Consider the following 19382-nt stretch of genomic DNA (forward strand, 5'->3'; position numbering starts at 1 on the left):
ATCCAATACATTTATGCGACATTTTTGTCTCATTTTTGTTTTATTTCCAAATTCGGAGACTTTTGAATGTCCCGTCTCGAGTCGGTAACGTTCAAAGAGTCTCTGTTTTGTCGTGTATTTTACGACAAGTTGTCAGCGCAGTGTGGATGTCGTGCATTGCCAAAAGTAGGAAACCTATAAAATCACACAAATTTAGTACTGTGGAGTGCTCTTACCTCGTACTGGTAATATATGATCATTAGTATATGGCGGAGTGCTCCATCTTTATAAAAAAAATGTCGGAAGAGAGAAAGTGGAACACGGAAAATGCCTGCAAACTAATAGGGCTTTATAGAGCGCATTTATTATTATGGGAGGGTAAAAACAAGGACTACAAAAATTGTTACCTACAAGAGAGCTGGTGCATTAGAGGATATTTATTTAGCATTAAATATAAACTCGGTTGATGATGTTAAGAAGAAAATAAAAAATATTAATAGCTATATAGTGTACGAGAGAAATAAAAACAAAAACATTTGGTGTTTCTTTTTGCAACATGGGATGACGAGTCAAACACAACACTACTGAGTAAAAACAAGGACTACAAAAATTGTTACCTACAAGAGAGCTGGTGCATTAGAGGATATTTATTTAGCATTAAATATAAACTCGGTTGATGATGTTAAGAAGAAAATAAAAAATATTAATAGCTATATAGTGTACGAGAGAAATAAAAACAAAAACATTTGGTGTTTCTTTTTGCAACATGGGATGACGAGTCAAACACAACACTACTGACCAGGGCCATGTAAGTGAAATATTAAAAATGGTTCCAGCAAAAGTTTCCCAATTACGACGGGTGATGGCGCTGATCATCAAAATTTTTGTACAGGGATTTTGCTTACCGACAATACAACGTGAGCTATAGTGATGGGATCACTCGAGCGAAAATTCGCTCAGAAAAGTGGCTCACCCCTATTACATTTTATTTTTTTAGATAAAAAAATGAGATTTGGTATGTTAGTATATGACATAAATTAGGATTGATTGACGTATTCAATTGTTTTCTGTCACTTCCTGTTTCACCGGAAATGATTACAATTTTTTATTTTTAAATGGTACCCTCGGTATTTTTTTACTTTATTCAATAGAAAATGACATTCTAAATAGAATAACGTATCATATGTCAACTTTTGACATATTCGCTTAAAAACAAATTGTATTTTAAATTTCAATCTAGAGTGCCATGGCTGTGTTAAAAACACTAATTTTTAATCAAGGAGCCTTGGAAAAATAGATTTGATCGTCTAATGTCTTTAGTGTCTTGCCCTGGCCGGTTAAAAGATGCCCAAATCGTATTTTTGATCATATCACAATTTTTTTCAAATGGAACGAGGGTGGATCATTAGCATATTTCGAAAAAGAATTTTTTTACGATTAATTTGATACCACACACTTGGTACTTCGAGTCAAATTGTCGTTATGAACCGCATGTTACAATTTCAAATAAACCATATGCGAAAATGTCAAAAGTTGACATGTGATATGTCATTCTATTCAGAGTGTCATTTTCTACCGAATAAAGTAAAAAAATACCGAGGGTGCGATTAAAAAATCAAAAGTTGCAGTCATTTCCGATGAAACCGGAAGTGATCGAAAACAACTGAATATGTCAATCAATCCTAATTTATGTCATATACTAACTTACCAAATCTCGTTGTTTTATCTGAAAAAATTAAAAAGTTATAGGGGTGGTCCACTTTTGAGACGCACCCGGTATATTTATCCGTTGCGTATCTGAGAGACAAAATTTTACGACCTACATCGACAATGCGAAATAAACTAAATCAGGCGATCAAGCGAATCGCTCGCCGCTTACTACTTGCCGTTCATTACCGAAAGAATATGTGCCCTGCGCACGCAGCTAACTGCTTGGCGCTTGGCGTTAACGAGTACTTACAACATGCGACGGACAAAAACCCGTATTTTTAAATATGAGCGATATTTCGCTCGAGTGATCACTCGGTTATTGCAATCGCTTGATACTCGAGTACTCGATTATTGAAATTAGTCGGTTTTTCTCATCACTAGTGAGCTACGACGGGACCAGGACCAATCAGAACGATCAGTCTTTCTTGGACATTTGCCGTGGAAGTGTGTGTTAATTTCTGTTGTGATAAGTGTGGTTGTGTTTACAGTTTGATTTTTCGGTTTTGAAGGATATTATGTTAAAAAAAAATAAGGATATTATGTTAAAATTAATTTTGAAGTATTGTATCACCTGTTTTTATGTAATAGTACTTTTTTAGTTCTATGATCTGATATGTTATGATTTGTTAATGTTTGTTTAACAATGTTATACCAAAGAGGTTATACTTAATATATCAATTTGCATAGCATAACTTTTTAATCAATAAACTTTATAGATTTTCAGATTATTTAATTCCTTTTGTTTCCGTTTGTAATTTTATTTTTAAGACATATTATGTGATTGTTTCACATAATATGTTTTAAAAATAAAATTGCAAATAGCGAATAAAAATAATTAAAATAAAAAAGTGTATTTTACAATTCCCGCCTGTTTCGCCCGGCCCCGCACCCCTTTAGCTATCCTGTAAATGTCAGCTACAACGAGAGATGGCGCTACGAAAATGGAACCGATTTATTTCAAGGAACTTGGGCTTCTTTTTCGTTAGTATATTCTGTGCTACTGACTGCTAGTAATATAATAATATCTTCTTCCTGGTGGAAAGGCCACATGATTAATAAAACTGATTACTGAAATAAAACGCATATACTGAACTTTGTTACACTTTTGTCCTAGCGGTATAGACACTTTGTCTTAAATTTGTCTTGTCGGAATTTCTCTTTTTTGTCGCAGATTTGTTTTGTTTTTGTCTCAAAATCGTGTTCACTTTCTGTCGCCTTGGTCTGGACCCGGCATAAGATAATAAAATATTTCTAAATTATATCGTGCGATACTGTCTAACGCGGACGAGGTGTTTACTGGCATAAAATGGCCTAAGGAAATATATATTATATTTCAGAAATCTGCCTAAGGCTGAGCTCGATCCTTTCGTGTTAAACCACACCTAAAATTCCAAACACACATGCTTTAATTAAGGCTTGATTAAGGTTTGCAGAAATTGTGCATTTGCCCTAAAATAGCGATCAATTTGTTACAAAACCATATAAATTATATATCACTGTAATCTAGGGTTGCCAACCGTCCTCTATTCCAGAGGACAGTCCTCTTTTTGATCGTATTGTCCTCTTTTCTTTCACGTATTGAAAAAATTCTCTTTTTTGCATACCAAACTCAAACAAAAAATATTCGTCTATTGCCAAAATGTTTCATAAAATTGTTAATTTGGCAACAGTATGTCTCTCGCTACTCCCACTCGTTTTTACAGAAAAAAAATATTTATGTACAAGAAGTATTTGTGAAAGCGATGCATCAATAGCTTTTTTATGTTTACTTACTGTTAGCTTATATTTAATAAATTTTGAGTATAAATATTTTTGGGAAAGTAAGAAAGAGCATCAACCGCATAACGTTAACATAATTTTTGGGTAAATTCTTGACAACATTTGGAAGAGGTTTCAAAAAATGTTTCGCCTGCGGCGCTTTTCTGCCCTCTCATCCTCTATTTTTTTTTTATTTTAAAAATTGGTAACCCTACTGTAATCAAAAAACTTCAATCTATTTCCGTATTGTAACGGAATTTTAAATTATGTCTTTATTTTCGAGAAAATTTAGTCCAAACAAGGAATATTTTGTTGATGTTTGACCATCAAAATCTTAAAAATAAAGAAGTTGTCTAAAAATGTGCTACAATACGGATATAGTATAATCCTTTATCTTTAATTTTCTTCTTCATTTGTGTAAAAATACCTAGCCAGTTTTACATAAAACGTTAAATGCCGAACGCTTATTTTGCTACTTTTTCGGACTAGTGAAATCGACTCTTAAAAGAAAAACATAATCCTCGGAAGAATATATTCTTATATCAGTCTCGCACGAAGTTTGCTACCATTTAGTTAACTAAATGATTAGTTTAAACTAATGTTTAAATTTTGGATTATTCTTAAGTTTTACTGGAAAGTCTAGAATTGGACCTCAGTTATAGTTTTCACGTTTTAACAAGAATTTAAAATAGAAAAAAGGTTATTCTTTTGCCTTAAAAACAAGAACGCACAATACAGTTTGTACTACATTTTGTCTTACTTTGTTCGTTTGCATATCGAACGTAAAAAGAAACAAAAAATACTTTTTTGGCATTTTGTGACTATATTTCTGGAAAAATAATCAATATGTTAAGATTGTGGGCACAGATATCGTTTACTATCTAGATAAGTAATGACGTTAGTTCTTTACATTTCTACTTTCTGTTTATATACTTATCGGTCCACAATTATTTTTCTATCTCTTTCGACAGAGCTAATCTTCTTCGTTGGTGGCATCATAAAGGTCATTTAAGTCTGACGTATTGTTGTTTTAGTTCAATAACTATAAGCACACAGCGATTATTTTAACATTAGTATTTTATTAGCTGTTCGAAGAAATGAAGGAACCTAAGAATTGTTTATGTCAAAAATTAGACTTATTAAACGTTGCCACTACGAAGGTGACGAGAGACAGGGCAAATAGCACTGCCGAAATGGAGTACTTTACTAGAGGCCGTTCTTCGGACAGAATTGTAGCTCACAGGTAAATTTAAATCATATTGCTATAATAATTTCTTTAATAGAAAATTGTATCATAATAATACCATACGATCGAAAAAAAAACAGTGTCGAAGACGGCTGGAGAATGACAATCGATGATATATTTTTTTGGAAATAGATTTGTGTGTCTGGAAACGTTCTATCCTTTTTTAATAATTCTAATATTAGTAGAGATGAGCAAAACTGCGATTCTCCAATCACTTGAGATATGATTAAAAATACGATTTGGACATCTTTTAACTAACTGGCCAGGACAAGACGCGAAAAACAATAGACGATCAAATCTATTTTTCCAAGACATCTTGATTAAAATTAGTGTTTTTAACACAGCCATGACATTCTAGATTAAAATTTAAAATACGATTTTTTAAGGGAAAATGTCAAAAGATGCCATTCTATTCAAAGTGTCATTTTATATCGAATAAAGTAAAAAAATACCGAGGGTGTGATTTAAAAATCAAAAGTTGTAGTCATTTCCGGTGAAACAGGAAGTGACTAAAACAATTGAATACGTCAGTTAATCCTAATTTATGTCTTATGGCGCATTCTCACGACTCGTGTACTTGACAAATATTTGTAATTGGTATACACGGTGCGTCGGGCATCGACACAGAATTTCTAAGTTATTTATTATAGGAGCTACGCCGCATTCCCACCAGACCCTGTCTACCAAAAAAAAAAATACTTGCCAATAAAAAGTACACGAGTCGTCAGAACGCACCATTATACTAACATACCAAATCTCGTTTTTTTTTATCAGAACAAATAAAAAAGTGGGTCTGTTTCACTTTAGGGCTGTCAAAATTAACAAATTTTCTATAAAATAAAGTGGATATTCTGCTTTTGTAGACTAAAATAATCAGCTTGAGGTAAAGAAAAATATACGATTTTTTTTGTAAAATAAACGAGAAAAATTTTCTAACCTCAAAAATATTTTTGCGCTTCTTCATAGCTTTTCGTGCAATATTTTACGCCCAATTTCGGCAGTATTAGTTTCGTTTGCTGTTGTTATGTAGTTTCATTGCTCTATTTAACCCAAACTCTACATTTACCATAATATACATTTATTACAAACAAATAAAGAAAATCAATGAATATCAAAAAAACAAATATAAATAAGTAAAAACCAACCAACTCCACCAAATAACCAGCCTAATAACTAAATCAATCCAACCAAAAAGAGTGAAACCAATGCAATTAAATCACGCTATAAGCGTGTTTTAATAGCTATGGCAATATTGCAAAGGTAATTTGTAATAAAATGAAAAACTACATTATAAAAAAAAACAAACAATTTATTTAAATTAATTTATTCAAAAAGTATATCTTTCAGTTATATGTGTAATTATTTTATTAAAACAATCTTCTAGTTCTTCTCATACCACATAAAATGATCGATATGCTCCTGTAGCATACCAGACTGCAGTACATGTAACCTTGGGCGAAAGCCTTTCAATCTCAACCAGTAGCCTTCTACGTAATTTGTATTAGCGCCTGTTTCTAGATAGACACAATTTCTTGTGTGGTTTACCGTTTTATCTGTTACGGTGAAACTCCACGTAATGTATTTAGACTTCTGTAAGCCACATACGCATCGGTCCAAATTTCACTTCCTGGTAATATGTATTTTTCAATTTGTATCAGGATTGACTGTCTTGTACGGTCTTGTAAAAAAACTACAACGCCTCTCTTCGCTGTCACATATGCCTAACACCCACTTTTATGGCACAATTCTGCCAACTTCGTAGTATGGGTACTCTTGTCTATTTGTATAATACGCCCAACACCACCAAATTTGTATTCTTCGGGATCATTTAACAGTTTCCATGATGCGATGTCGCGAAAACACCTGTACTGCTGTAGTACCGTTCCTGGCCGTTTATTCAATAAGGATGCTGTCACTTTTAGTGGTGTTGTTAAACAGCTCCAGTGGTACATCATTTGTGAGAAAAATGATTTTAACTGTAACTCACTTTGCACCTATTGCATCTGAATACATGTCCCAATGGATCGCCTTCTTTTCTCTGTAGAGCACAATAATTTCTGCAGTTTCTTTTCGGACATCTATAGTTGAACCTATTCAGCCCAGCTCATTGTAGATCAGCCAATATAACATCATCTGGTCGTTGGAAGAAAATTACCAAGTCCTCTATACTTCTAATATCCATTATCGACTTAATAAATTTACTTTTAGAGCACTATACAACCGAATACTCCAAACGTTCAAACAGAAATAAAACTGCAGGCGTAGCGTCAATTTTAATTCGTCCATATTCCCGGTATGGGCGTGCGCGTTAGAGCAACAAGACTCCATCGGTCGAGGTCAGTCAATTACTTCCATTCGCGCAGATGTGCAGCTCTGAACTGTTCAAAAACGCGATACTCTCAGGGTGCATCTACATGAACCTAGAAAAAACGGATCGGCGTATTGACGTAACGACCTTGAAACGATTTCCAGTAGTTCTATTGGCTGAAATTTTTGACAGATGAATTTTTCAGCCAATAGAATTACTGGAAATCGTTTCAAGGTTATTACGCCGATCCGCTTTTTCTAGGATAATGTGGATGCACCTTCAGAACTATTCCGCGCCATATGGAGGCACCAGGCTGTCGCGCACAGCTCCTTTCAGAACCGTTCTCGAGTAACCCAGGGCGTAAAGCTTTGGAAACTTGAAATTCGCGAATGGAAGACAGCAAATCGGAACGTAAATATCGAACACCCGACATTACTCCGCCGCCTCCACGTCGAAAATAGTACCCATTTGTGTTATTTGTTTTATAAAACTGTTTTAAGAAATCGAATATTCCTCACCTAGTTCTTTCACAAATATCTTTTACTTTGTTTTGGTAACAAAATTTTTATTTTAAATGCAATCCTCGCGACAGCCCTAAAGTGAATCGTCCATATATATATTAACTAACGTATATTGACTCCAAACTGCATTCTGTGAAGCCGAGCCGGTGAAATGGGTATATAAATCTTCGCTCAGTTAGTGAAGCACAAGCGTTGTGCGCAAGCGTGAATTTTTAATTATCGATCGGATAACTAAACCAATCAGAGCATAAGCTGTTCATTCGTACATCTTCGTACGGCTTACGTTCGCGCTTCGTTCGCGATGCGAACACAAAGACAGTCGAATAATAAATGAGGCACTGTGATGAGGCACAGAAATGAGGATCGTGTTTGCGCTCCCGTTCGACCACGCGTTCCACAAGGCCAAGCTAAAACTAATCGATATTCGGAATTTTGGAGTTGCGCTATTGCGCCAGCGTTTTTCTAACAGACGAACTTAGGTTCCTGTAACTAGCGATGGGAACTATCGATTGAATTAGACTATCGAATGGTTACTGAATGAATGATTTCAACTATCGAATGGTTTTATTCGAATAAAATCATTCATTCATTTGTATACTAAAGCATATGTGACAACCTCGCCGTGCGACTAAATGGTTATCGTTGAGCCACGACTATCGAATGTTTTTGATAAATGAAATTTAGTATTCGTTTGATTTTTGTGTGCGTCAGTGCATTATTAGTTCTTCCAAATTTTTATAACTTCGCCTTATAAATACTGTGCTATTTTTGCGTTTATTAAAATATTTAAAATACTAAAATAGTAGTTTTTTTAATTGACGATTGTGTGCGTGTGCAGGTGGTCAAAATTTTTCCGAAAGTTTGTGTGATTTTCCGTAGCCCGATCTTTCAATTATTTAATTTTATATGGTATATGGTCTATTTTTTAATGGGAAATTTTGAGAAGTAGCAATTTTTAAGAGAGATGAGATGAACTTACAATTAATTTTAAAAATACATATTTGTATTTTAGATGTTTTAATAATATGAATTAGTTGAACTTAATAATTATATTAATTAATGTGGTTAAGTAAATGGTTATCGAACTCAGACTATGGGGTGAGAAAATTAAATTAAAAGTTTTACACGTGCCAATTTAAAAAAAAGTTAACGATGTTTGTATTTTGTTTATGCTAATTCTCTTACATGTAGTTTTTTGCGAAGAAATATTTCATTTATTTTTTAGTAAGTAAATACCAGTAAAAGTAAATATTATTATTATTAAATAGTAATATAAAGTACCGAATATAAATAATTTTGATTTCTAATTTTTATTTATATTTTCCTTGCATTACACTGCACGCTTAGAAAATTAATAAATGTTTATATTTCATGATTTTAAAATTTGTTGTTAATATAACAAATTAGTTCTGTAATTATTATTATTTAATAAACCAACGTTGCCACAAAAAATTGAGAGACTATATTATTTTTAAATAGGATCTAATATAAATAATTTTGACATCAAATTTGTTGTTTATATTTTGCTACTACTTAAAAAAAATGTTTATATTAAATGATTTCAAATTTTGTTGTTAATAGGTATAACAAATTATTACTGTTATTATTATTTATTAAACCAGTCTTTGCTTAAACACATTAAAAATAATTTTCCTACATCCAAAATAACAAGTATTATTGCAGTGTAACAACAGAATATTAATAAAAAAATATAAAATATATAGACATACTATCCCTAACTAACTAAAGCCAAACAATAATATTCTTTGCTAATATCAATTAATACCGAGACTAATACCAATATATGGCAACAGCGCCCTTCATAATGTATTTTCTCTGTAAATACTAGCACCTCAATAAAAAAAATAATGTGTCCTTATCTTTATCTGACTCCACAAAAAATCAAAGATGCCGGCTTCTTTCATAGCATTGCCACCGACCGGGTTTTTCGGAAAGAAACCTACGTCGCCGGGCGACAACTAAAATCCAGTTAATATTTTATTATAATCGATCCTGACGAATAAATGAATTTTCTAAATGAATGAATTTTATAAATGAATGGTTTTTGCTGCCGAATTACTAGAATACAATATTTCAAGGCAGATGACGCATTTATTCGATAATTTTTATTCGAATAGTTTTCAACGAATGTTTTTTTACTAGCTATCGAGTTATTCGAATGAATTGCAACTATCGAATGTTTCGATAGTATTCATTCGATAGTTCCCACTACTACCTGTAACATGGACCGGTTATCTAGTTGTCTCTAACTCGGCTTCAACTCCAACACATTGCAGGGATAGGCGATGATCCGTATAGATTTGATATGTATATGGAATCGTCACTAAAACTTATACGGGTGAACCACTCTTGAGAGACACCCTGTATGTTATTGATTGTGGCCCTAGGAAATAATACCTTCTCTATAAATAAATACTATCAGAGACAAAATACAATCGCAATTTACTATAAAATGTTACTATTGTAACATTGTTGCGAATGTAATTTTGTGGTCTATTGACCACAAAATTACATTCGCAACAATCTAGCAAATCGCAACTCCTAAAAATTCAAACTCGCAGATAGAAATCACTATCTCAGTTTACAAAATCACAATCGCAGTAAAATTGCAACAAAATCGCAACAAAGTATCAAATCGCAGCTATAGTAATACTGGTTGCCTAAATTGTAACTCGAAAATAGAAGAAATAGCAATCGCAGTTTCCTATGAAAGCCAATCGCAGGTTGCCATTGCGATTTTAAAATCGCTGCGATTGAATCGCCATTTGCGATTTCTTGCTCATCTCTAATAATTAATAATAGTTAATTTTGACAAATTTTATGCCACTTTTTAATAAATAACGTCTACAGATTGACCTCCCCAAAATTATCATCCATTTTTATTCCCCAGCCGTCTTTGACGCCGTTTTTGTTCGATCATTACAGTATAACTAATCTTTATTTCAAAATTTTGTTGGTTATCGAATAACTTTATTATTTGTATACAGTATAGATCGCGATCGCATCAAAACTGATATTTTTTTTATTAAGAATCCATTAAGTGGCCGGCCAGGGCCAGCAGTGGCAAGCAGTCGTGTGTAGATCTGCTGTGCGAGTGGTACTGGGTTCGATCTCCATGCCAGTATTTTTTATTTAGTTGCTTGATTTATTTCAATAAAAATATTTATGTATATAAGTTGAGCGACCAGTGAGCCGCTACTTTAAGGAAGGCAATGGCAATCGCGCGACCTTTATTATATTTGCTTAGGAAGCTAAAATAGTGCTGTTGGGATTCGCCGATAGTAGGTCTCGTCATAGGGTCCCGTGTACTTGTGTAACACTAATGACACACATCACAAGTACATGTCAGAGGTCGCCAACGCTCGGTATAGAGCATGGCGGAGCTCTAGTCGCAAAAGGGGGACGCTTAACACGCTAACACGCGTTACTCGCTTTCTGTGTGGTTGTTTCTGTTTTACCAGCGTCTCTTGTAAAATAATTAATATATTTCGCGATGAACAATGAGAGCTTGTTCATTCGCCTCTTATTCGCCCTAATTTGAATTTTGTGTGACAGCCCAGTCTATTTTTAATTTTGACACTATCCGATCTTGTCCATATCCTTCGATAAAATTATAACCGAAAATCAAAGGAAACAAATATTTAAGTTAATGTCTCCTTTTTGCCGACTAACGGACTCAATCACATTAGTAATAATAGGTACTACCAAATACGTTTAAATAAAATATACGGAGGGCACCGCTTAAATTCCTGTCCCGATATTGAAGGATGGCTATAGAATTTCAATGCATTTCCTACATAAGTCTATCCTTGTGTTGTAGGAGGTTTGACTAAACAAGGATGAACTTATGTCCTGAAACCATTCAGACTCGATTTTCTGTCCTTCAATACTGGGACGTAAATCCTCTCATTGCTCTTATGGGGAGGCCGTCGTATATTTTATTTAAACGTTTTTGGTACTACTTTTGTAGTAATATTTAATGACTCGCAACTAAATACAATCCTGTATTTATTTACTACTTTTTATCAAAAATAATTTTGAAAGTATGTAAAGTTTATCTAATGTTATGTTTAATTTACAAAAAAGAAAAAAATATATTTCACAATATTCTATTGTATTATGTAGACTGTGATAAGTACGGGATCTTTTATTTTTAATTTGAAAATTTTAACTACAAACTTTTGCCAGCAGATTATAAGTAGTTTGCGCAATTTTTATTGTGACAAAAATGGAAAACACGAAAAGCGTTCTGCTCCAAAAATAAACCACCGTTTTTTCTGAAGCGATGGACAATAATTGATTTGAACTGACACAAAGCGAAAATCGGCAGTATTTTAACATACCGTATTTGTCAAAGCGGCCGTACTAATCGTTGGCAAAAACGGCCGTCACATTATGGCTGCTCTTTTGTGGTACCGCTTTGTATGAAACCGAGGATTATCTCATTGAACACGAGATTATCTCATTGAACACGCATTTCCAAATTTCGAATATTAGCAACACCAGCAGATGATCAATACTATTTTTTTTGTAAAATAATTATATTGACTTTCTCTTGAATTTATTAAAATCGACCGTAATAGTCTATGGTAACAGTCCCAACAATCAATTGTCAAATTAAAACTAGATTACTAGAAACAAAAGGAATATTATCGGTATATGGCGTTGATATTGTGTTTGAACTTATTCGTTTTAATGATTTTTTATTGTTTAATAATTACCCCAGTCAAATTGGTTATAAAAAGGTCCATCGGTGGAAAAAAATCCCATAGTCAATTTTTTACTTTTTTGCTTATCTCGGAAACTATGAAATCTACCGAAAAACTCTTTATATATAAAAATAAAGCTGACAAAATTCTCTATAAAAATGACTCTATACATTTTTGTTCCCGGACTTATGGTTTCCGAACTAACCCTTCATAAATTTGGATACTAAATCAAATGGCATATTCCAAATCCGTACAAACACATTTCTTTTCATTGCCCGTTTTTCATTCAAATAGCGTTGTAGAAGTACGATATCATGATTTTTTAAGTATTAAGTATAACTTAGTATACTATACTGTGATTTTATAAATTTTATACGTGATGCGTTCATATAAATCACTCCTTGACTACGCAAGTTATTTGTTAAAATGGATAATGTTTTCTGTTCATTTATTTTGCTTTATATTTTTGTGTAATTAAAAGAATCAAAACCGACATTATGTACATAAATATATTATATATATATTAAAGAAACAAAATAAATAATAATACATTTATTAAATAATAGTGAATTATTATGTTTCTGAATTAATTTTTGTGTCGGAAATAAGAAACACCTTCATAAAATTCCTCAATTCAAAAGTCTTATAATGAAAATTAAAGCACCTTATCTTTAATAACATAGATTTTTTGTAATTTAAAATTCATGATATATTATACGATATTGTACAAAATTAAAAAATAATTTGAAAGACCTACTAAATTAAAAAAGGAAGCGATACATGCATTATTACAAATAGTAAATTAAAATCACTTTTTTTATTTAATAGAAATTACTTGTCTAAAACGGATAATGTAGAATAATATAGATAATTTTAAAGTATGGGGACTCTTACTATATGTATGTGGATATCATTATTGCATTCAATTATTGTAGGTTGAGAAGATTCAGAAATCACACTTTCATATGCGCTTTTAAGACTCTTTGAAGAAAGGAAGAAATCATCTTCAACTCTGGGCAATCATGGACCATAAACCATGATTCTGGGTTTTCGTATACTTTCTACAATATTTGCAGCTGCTCTAAATGCTGTGGTATGCTTTTTTTACCGTAAAGCAGGCATGCATTAATCTTTAACTTTCAGTTATTAAGTCCTGTGTGCACTAGTGCTCTCCAATGGAAGGCAAAAAGTCACGATGCACTGAAGACTTGAAGGATTACATCAGGACCCCTTAATATTACCATTGTTAAATGAAAGATTAAATTTAGACTTTAAATGCGAAAACATGATATGAAAAATAGTGTTAATTTTGTCAATCTTGTAACTCTTAAAAGGTTAGACCTATGAAAAAAATGCATTCAACTAATTTTGTAAAGAATTTTCTGAGCTTCATTTTTCTTTATAAGGTATTTTTTTGTAGGTGGCATATTTTCCGAGATATAAGCTAAAAAGTCATAAAAGTAACATTTAACCCCTCCCCTCTCCTCGAGCTCATCGTCTATCTTCGGGAGCTTTTGACACATGACACATATCAGCCCAAGTCTAGAAAAATCATTTAAAACCATTTTCAAAACTGTGTGATATTTTTCCACCGATTTCTCTAATTTGACTGGGCTAAATCTGCAATTTATTACGTGTTCGCTTAATTTAAAATTACTAAAACCGTATGGTCGATTAAAAACGGCGTCAGCCATGGCTATGAAATGAAGATCGCTGTCATTTTTTATATGTAAAATTATATGGGAAATGTCATCGATCGTCATTTCCAAGCCAACTGGACGCCGTTTTTTTTCCGATCATACGGTACATACATATCTATACGACGCGGACATAGGATTTATTCGCATTACCATATCTTTTTATTCTTAATCTAAGACCATATCTCAGTAAAGATAAGATATGATTTTTTTTTTCATCTAAGGGTATAGGCAAGTATAGGGATGGTAACAAAACAAAAAATATATTGACATTTTTAATTCATGATTTTTATTACATATACGATGTGAAGTCTAAAATAGGAAAATAAATATGCTTTGAAATAATTCATATTATTTTGATAATTAAATTTTGGAGATTAATAGCTTGATTTAAAAAGCCATTTCAAGTGAATAGACATTGATTGATAGATATAGATTTACTTGAATATTTGTGAATCCTTTGTTTCATTCCGGGAAAATACTAAGAGTATTGATTATTTTTATTGCATATTAGAGATTAAAAATCTATAAAATAAAGTAATTAATAATAGTACATAATCGTATTGATAAAAAGTCGATATCCCTAAGCAACAAGGTTATACTGTTTTAATTTAATACTATAAATTATTAATCAGCCTAGAAATGAAGGATTATAAAAAATATCTTTTTGTCTTTTGAGATAGATTATGGTGTTGGAGATTTAAATATATTGTCTCATATCAATTTTTAGTCTCTTAAAAATACCTTAAATATAATGATATTATTTTTATCGAACAGAGTTACAGTTACCAGCTTGTTGTTTGGGGTATTGAAAGGGGTTTGGTAAAAATACAAACTTTCTTTAGAGATTTAGTCATCTAAAACTATTATTTAAAATCTATTAATTAAAAAGTATTGGTATTTTTTTTAATTATCTTATTTTACTGGGGGTTTACATAAAACAAAGTAGGTACGTACCGGGTGCCTCTCAAAAGTGGCTTATCCCCTATAACTTTTTTATTTTTTCAGTTAAAAAAAACGAGATTTGTTATAAAAACGTATTCAATTGTTTTCGGTCACTTCCTGTTTCACCGGAAACGACTACAACTTTTGATTTTTAAATGGCACCCTCGATATTTTTTTACTTTATTCGATAGAAAATAATACTCTGAATAGAATGACATATCATATGTCAACTTTTGACATTTTCGCATATGGTTTATTTGAAATTATAACTTGTGGTTCGTAATGAAAAGTTGACTCGAAATACCAACTGTGTGGTATCATATTATTCGTAAAAAATGCTTTTTTCAAATAATATGCTAATGAGCCACCCTCGTTCCATTTGAAAAAATTGAGATATTATTAAAAATACGATTTGAGCATTTTCTAATTTCCCAGGACAAGACACTAAAATCATTAGACAATCAAATCTATTTTTCCAAGGCTCCTTGATTAAGAATTAGTGTTTTTAACATAGCCGTGGCACTCTAGAGCGAGAATGTCAAGTTGACATATGATATGTAATTCTACTCAGAATGTCATTTTCTGACATGGCAATGACATCTGTCGGAAGAGCGAAAAACCACTAAGCGTGTTTATATTGTTAAGAAGCGTGGCGACATCTTTCGGGAATTCGGGCGTTATCTCTTAGCCATTGGTTGAAAATCCCGAACCAGACAGAAATTTTGAGGAATAAAAGGAATACGACAGTTTTAAGAATGGAAATTTCGCGAACCATCTGTTACCGTATATAGAGCTCTCCCTGAGCTCGGCAGTTATTTTAGTTTTAAAATAGCGTTCTGTAATAGAAAAATGTGACAAATTGGCGAAGGTGTTAGATAATTGTGGTATTGGTGTGTTTCTAGTTAGAAAATAATTTCGTTAAGTGTTTTATTGTATGATTTAAATTCTGTTTTACTACGATTTAAATTCTCGTACGGTATATAAAATCTAAAATAAATAAGGATTAAATCATAACTCTCTGAAAATATGTGAATGTATTGTATTAAGTTAATACGAAAAAATTGAAAATCACACTTGCACCACGGATTAGGTATACTATATGTATACAGATAAAAATCTTATCCCTAATTCGTGGTACGAAAATTGTTTTTTATGACGATGTGCAAACGAGTGAAATTTCCTGTGCGCAAAAATAAACTCGCGTAAATAACAATAAATAGCATAATAGAGAGATATCGCTAAACCGAATAGCGTGCATAGACGTTAATAAGGCCAGGTGTTATTTCCTTTACGTGAGGTGGTATTAACTACAATTAACTCTCTTCATTTACAGTTATCGGATCGGAAAGAATTCTGTTCGCGTCGCCGCATCCGCTATTTAAACTTAACCTAACTTTGAATTTAAAACTTTGAAATTGTTTTGTTTACTAGGTTGTGTACTAAAGTGCTTGTTTCCAGTGCTTTATTGTTCAATGTGTGCCAGTGGGTTTAGGGCAACAAGCAACAAATTCTCTTAGAAGGGCTAAGTCGTCATCTGCTGTAAACTTAAGCCTATTTATAGGTTCTTTAATATTGGAAGAGGTGGAATCCATATTTTGGGCCATATTTATTTAATTAAAACTAATCCCAGCTACTTAAATATCAAATTACCTAATAAAACTAAAGTAATAATTCAAAACAATTCAAACATAATCTAAAATAAAAGATCTCGCCGGCCGGCCCCGGTTGTCAAATGCCCGCACATGCCCATTTAAGCAATTTTTAAACGTTATTTAGAAATAGCCCTTGGTGTAGTTGATCCGCAAATTACGTCAGGCGGTAACGTTATTAGCGGGTGTTGCGTTAAAAATTGACTCGCGCATATCGTAACTTGATCGTAACCATGATAAGGTATGCGTAAATACTGCATGACGCTATTCGGTTTTCCGATATCTCTCTAATAACTGTACCGGTCAGGCGCCGTGCACAATTTTAGAGGCCATAAGTGGGCGTGCTATGTGCGCAAACTAGTAACCTAACTAGTGCCCGATTCCGAAAATTGGAACCACGAAAAACAATAAACAAAAAACAAAGGTTATAATCTGTATGATCTGTGCTTGCACTGAAACGTGCGTATTATTGAAATCTGTTGAGATAAATTAGAAAGTCTTTTACGGTTTAATTAGGAATAATATTTAATTAGGAGCAAACACACACAAGATCTCTTATAGTTATATATCTTGTCTATTATTTATGCAGTGGTTAACTTACACTTATGTACTTAATTTACATACATATATTATCCCACACGGTATGTAGGAACTGACTGATAGCTTCACTAAAATATGGGTTCCTATACAGTGTGTATCGGCCAAATAAAATAAATTCTATAACAAATAAAGGAAAGGATATCCGATAAAACGATTTAGCTAATCCATTGACAAATTAGATATATTAGTCATTATGTAATATTTCAATACTTCACATAATTCTAGACAAATTACGTCTAGAATATACAATGTCATATACTGATCTTCAACTGTTTCGGAAATATTAAGTGGCTTTAGCAAACTGTCATCTCACAGCAGAAGAATCGTCAGTGTAAGGGAGAGCGCCCACCAAAGTGACGTAGCATATGACATTGCACATTGCCTATATATGGCAATGACATGGCAATAGCGTTGCATGATTTTTCAGGAAGCGCACATATAAGTGATGTGGCAGTTAATTTAATTAACCTGAACCAAAATTATCCAAAGCGTCGCTATTGGATACACCCCCTTTTGCAAAAAGAGACAAAGGAACAGTGGATTTAGTGTTTTTAAGGAATTGCATATTTATTCTGAAAGATTTCAAGCATTTTATAGAATGAAAAAAGAAACCTTTGATGTGCTAGTTAGAAAAGCCACAATCAGTGATACTAAACGTATATTGAAGTCCAAATCGTCCTTCATTTTTACCAAATTTGAGTAACGTGTTATTAGCACGTGGCGAAAAGCAGAACCAGTTCTAAGTGAGAGCGCCCATCAAAGTGACGTAGCATCTGACGTGGCACGTAATCTGGCAAGTAACACACATCTAGCAAGTTACGTCGAATTGAACAAACGCCAATAAGTGTATCAGCGCGCATTGAAGTAGCGCTGTCAGAAACGTGTCATTTGTCGTTGTAGCATGCCATGTCACTGCTTCAAAAATAGAACTGGTTCTACTTTTCCCATGTGCTATTAACACGTTACTCGAATTTGGCAAAAATGAAGGACGATCCGGACTTCAATATACGTTTTGTATCATTGATTAAGACTAAACCATGCATTTATGACCACACTCGTGCCGATTATTTCAACAGGACTAAACAAGACTTGGCATGGAAACGACTTTTCTAACTACCACATCAAAGGTTTCTTTTTTCATTCTATAAAATGCTTGAAATCTTTCAAGATAAATATTCAATTCCTTAAAAACGCTAAATCCACTGTTCCTTTGTGTCTTTTTGCAAAAGGGGTGTATCCAATAGCGACGCTATGGATAATTTTGGTTCATATTAATTAGGTTTACAACTGCCAACAAATCTTCATCCTCTGAGGACGACATGTTTACGCCACTGCCACATCACTTATATGTGCGCTTCCTGAAAAATCGTGCAACGTTATAGCCATATCATTGCCATGTATGTGCAACGTCATATGCTACGTCACTTTGGTCGGTGCTCTCCCTAATTTTGACGACAAATGACACGTTTCTGACAGCGCTACTTCAGTGTGCGCTGATACACTTATTGTCATTTGTTCAATTCGACGTAACTTTTTTTTGCTAGATGCATGCTGCTTGCCAGATTGCGTGCCACGTCTGATGCGGCGTCACTTTGGTGGGCGCTCTCACTAACAGGTACTATGTGTGTAATGCAAACCCTGTATAATATTTAATTTTTGGATACTTTACAAAATTCTGGATACTTTACAATGTATCTACAATGTCCTATATTTATCTTCAGCTATAACGGGTGTTTCTCGAAAGTGGCTCACCCCTATAAGTTTTTTTATATATTTTCGGATAAAAAACGAGATTTGATATATTAGTATATGACATAAATGAGGATTGATTGACGTATTCAATTATTTTCGGTCACTTCCTGTTTCACCGGAAATGACTACAAGTTTTGATTTTTAATTGGCAACCTCGGTATTTTTTTACTTTATTCGTGACACTCTGAATAGAATGACATATCACATGTCATCTTTTGACATTTTCGCATATGGTTTATTTGAAATTCTAACATGAGGTTCATAACGACAATTTGCCTCAAAATACAGTGTTTCGAGTCTCGAAAAAAAGTGTGTAGTACCAAATTATTCGTAAAAAATGCTTTTTCCAAATATGCTAATGATCCACCCTCGTTCCATTTTAAAAAGTTGATATAGCCGGCCATGACAAGACAGGAAGAACATTAGACGATCAAATCTATTTTTCCAAGGTTCCTTGATTAAAAGTTAGTGTTTTTAACACAGCCAT

At 33.0% G+C, this 19382-nt stretch overlaps 1 protein-coding gene across 4 annotated transcripts in view; it reads left to right on the top strand.

Moving 5' to 3' along the window:
* LOC115876973 (cytosolic purine 5'-nucleotidase) overlaps positions 1-19382 on the top strand; it is a 69409-nt gene that overhangs the window by 2857 nt on the left and 47170 nt on the right. For 2 of the 4 annotated variants that reach the window (XM_030893023.1, XM_030893022.1), the window contains exon 3: positions 4533-4690. The exons of the other annotated variants lie outside the window; for them this stretch is intronic. In XM_030893023.1, the coding sequence (XP_030748883.1) occupies positions 4545-4690 (146 nt within the window). In that variant the 5' untranslated portion in view covers positions 4533-4544. The remainder of the gene's footprint in view (positions 1-4532; positions 4691-19382) is intronic. 4 annotated transcript variants of the gene reach the window in all.

This window comes from Sitophilus oryzae, unplaced genomic scaffold (assembly GCF_002938485.1).
Source record: "Sitophilus oryzae breed Bouriz unplaced genomic scaffold, Soryzae_2.0 scaffold_1441_pilon_pilon, whole genome shotgun sequence".
In the NCBI taxonomy this organism is placed as follows: Eukaryota; Metazoa; Arthropoda; class Insecta; order Coleoptera; family Curculionidae; genus Sitophilus; species Sitophilus oryzae.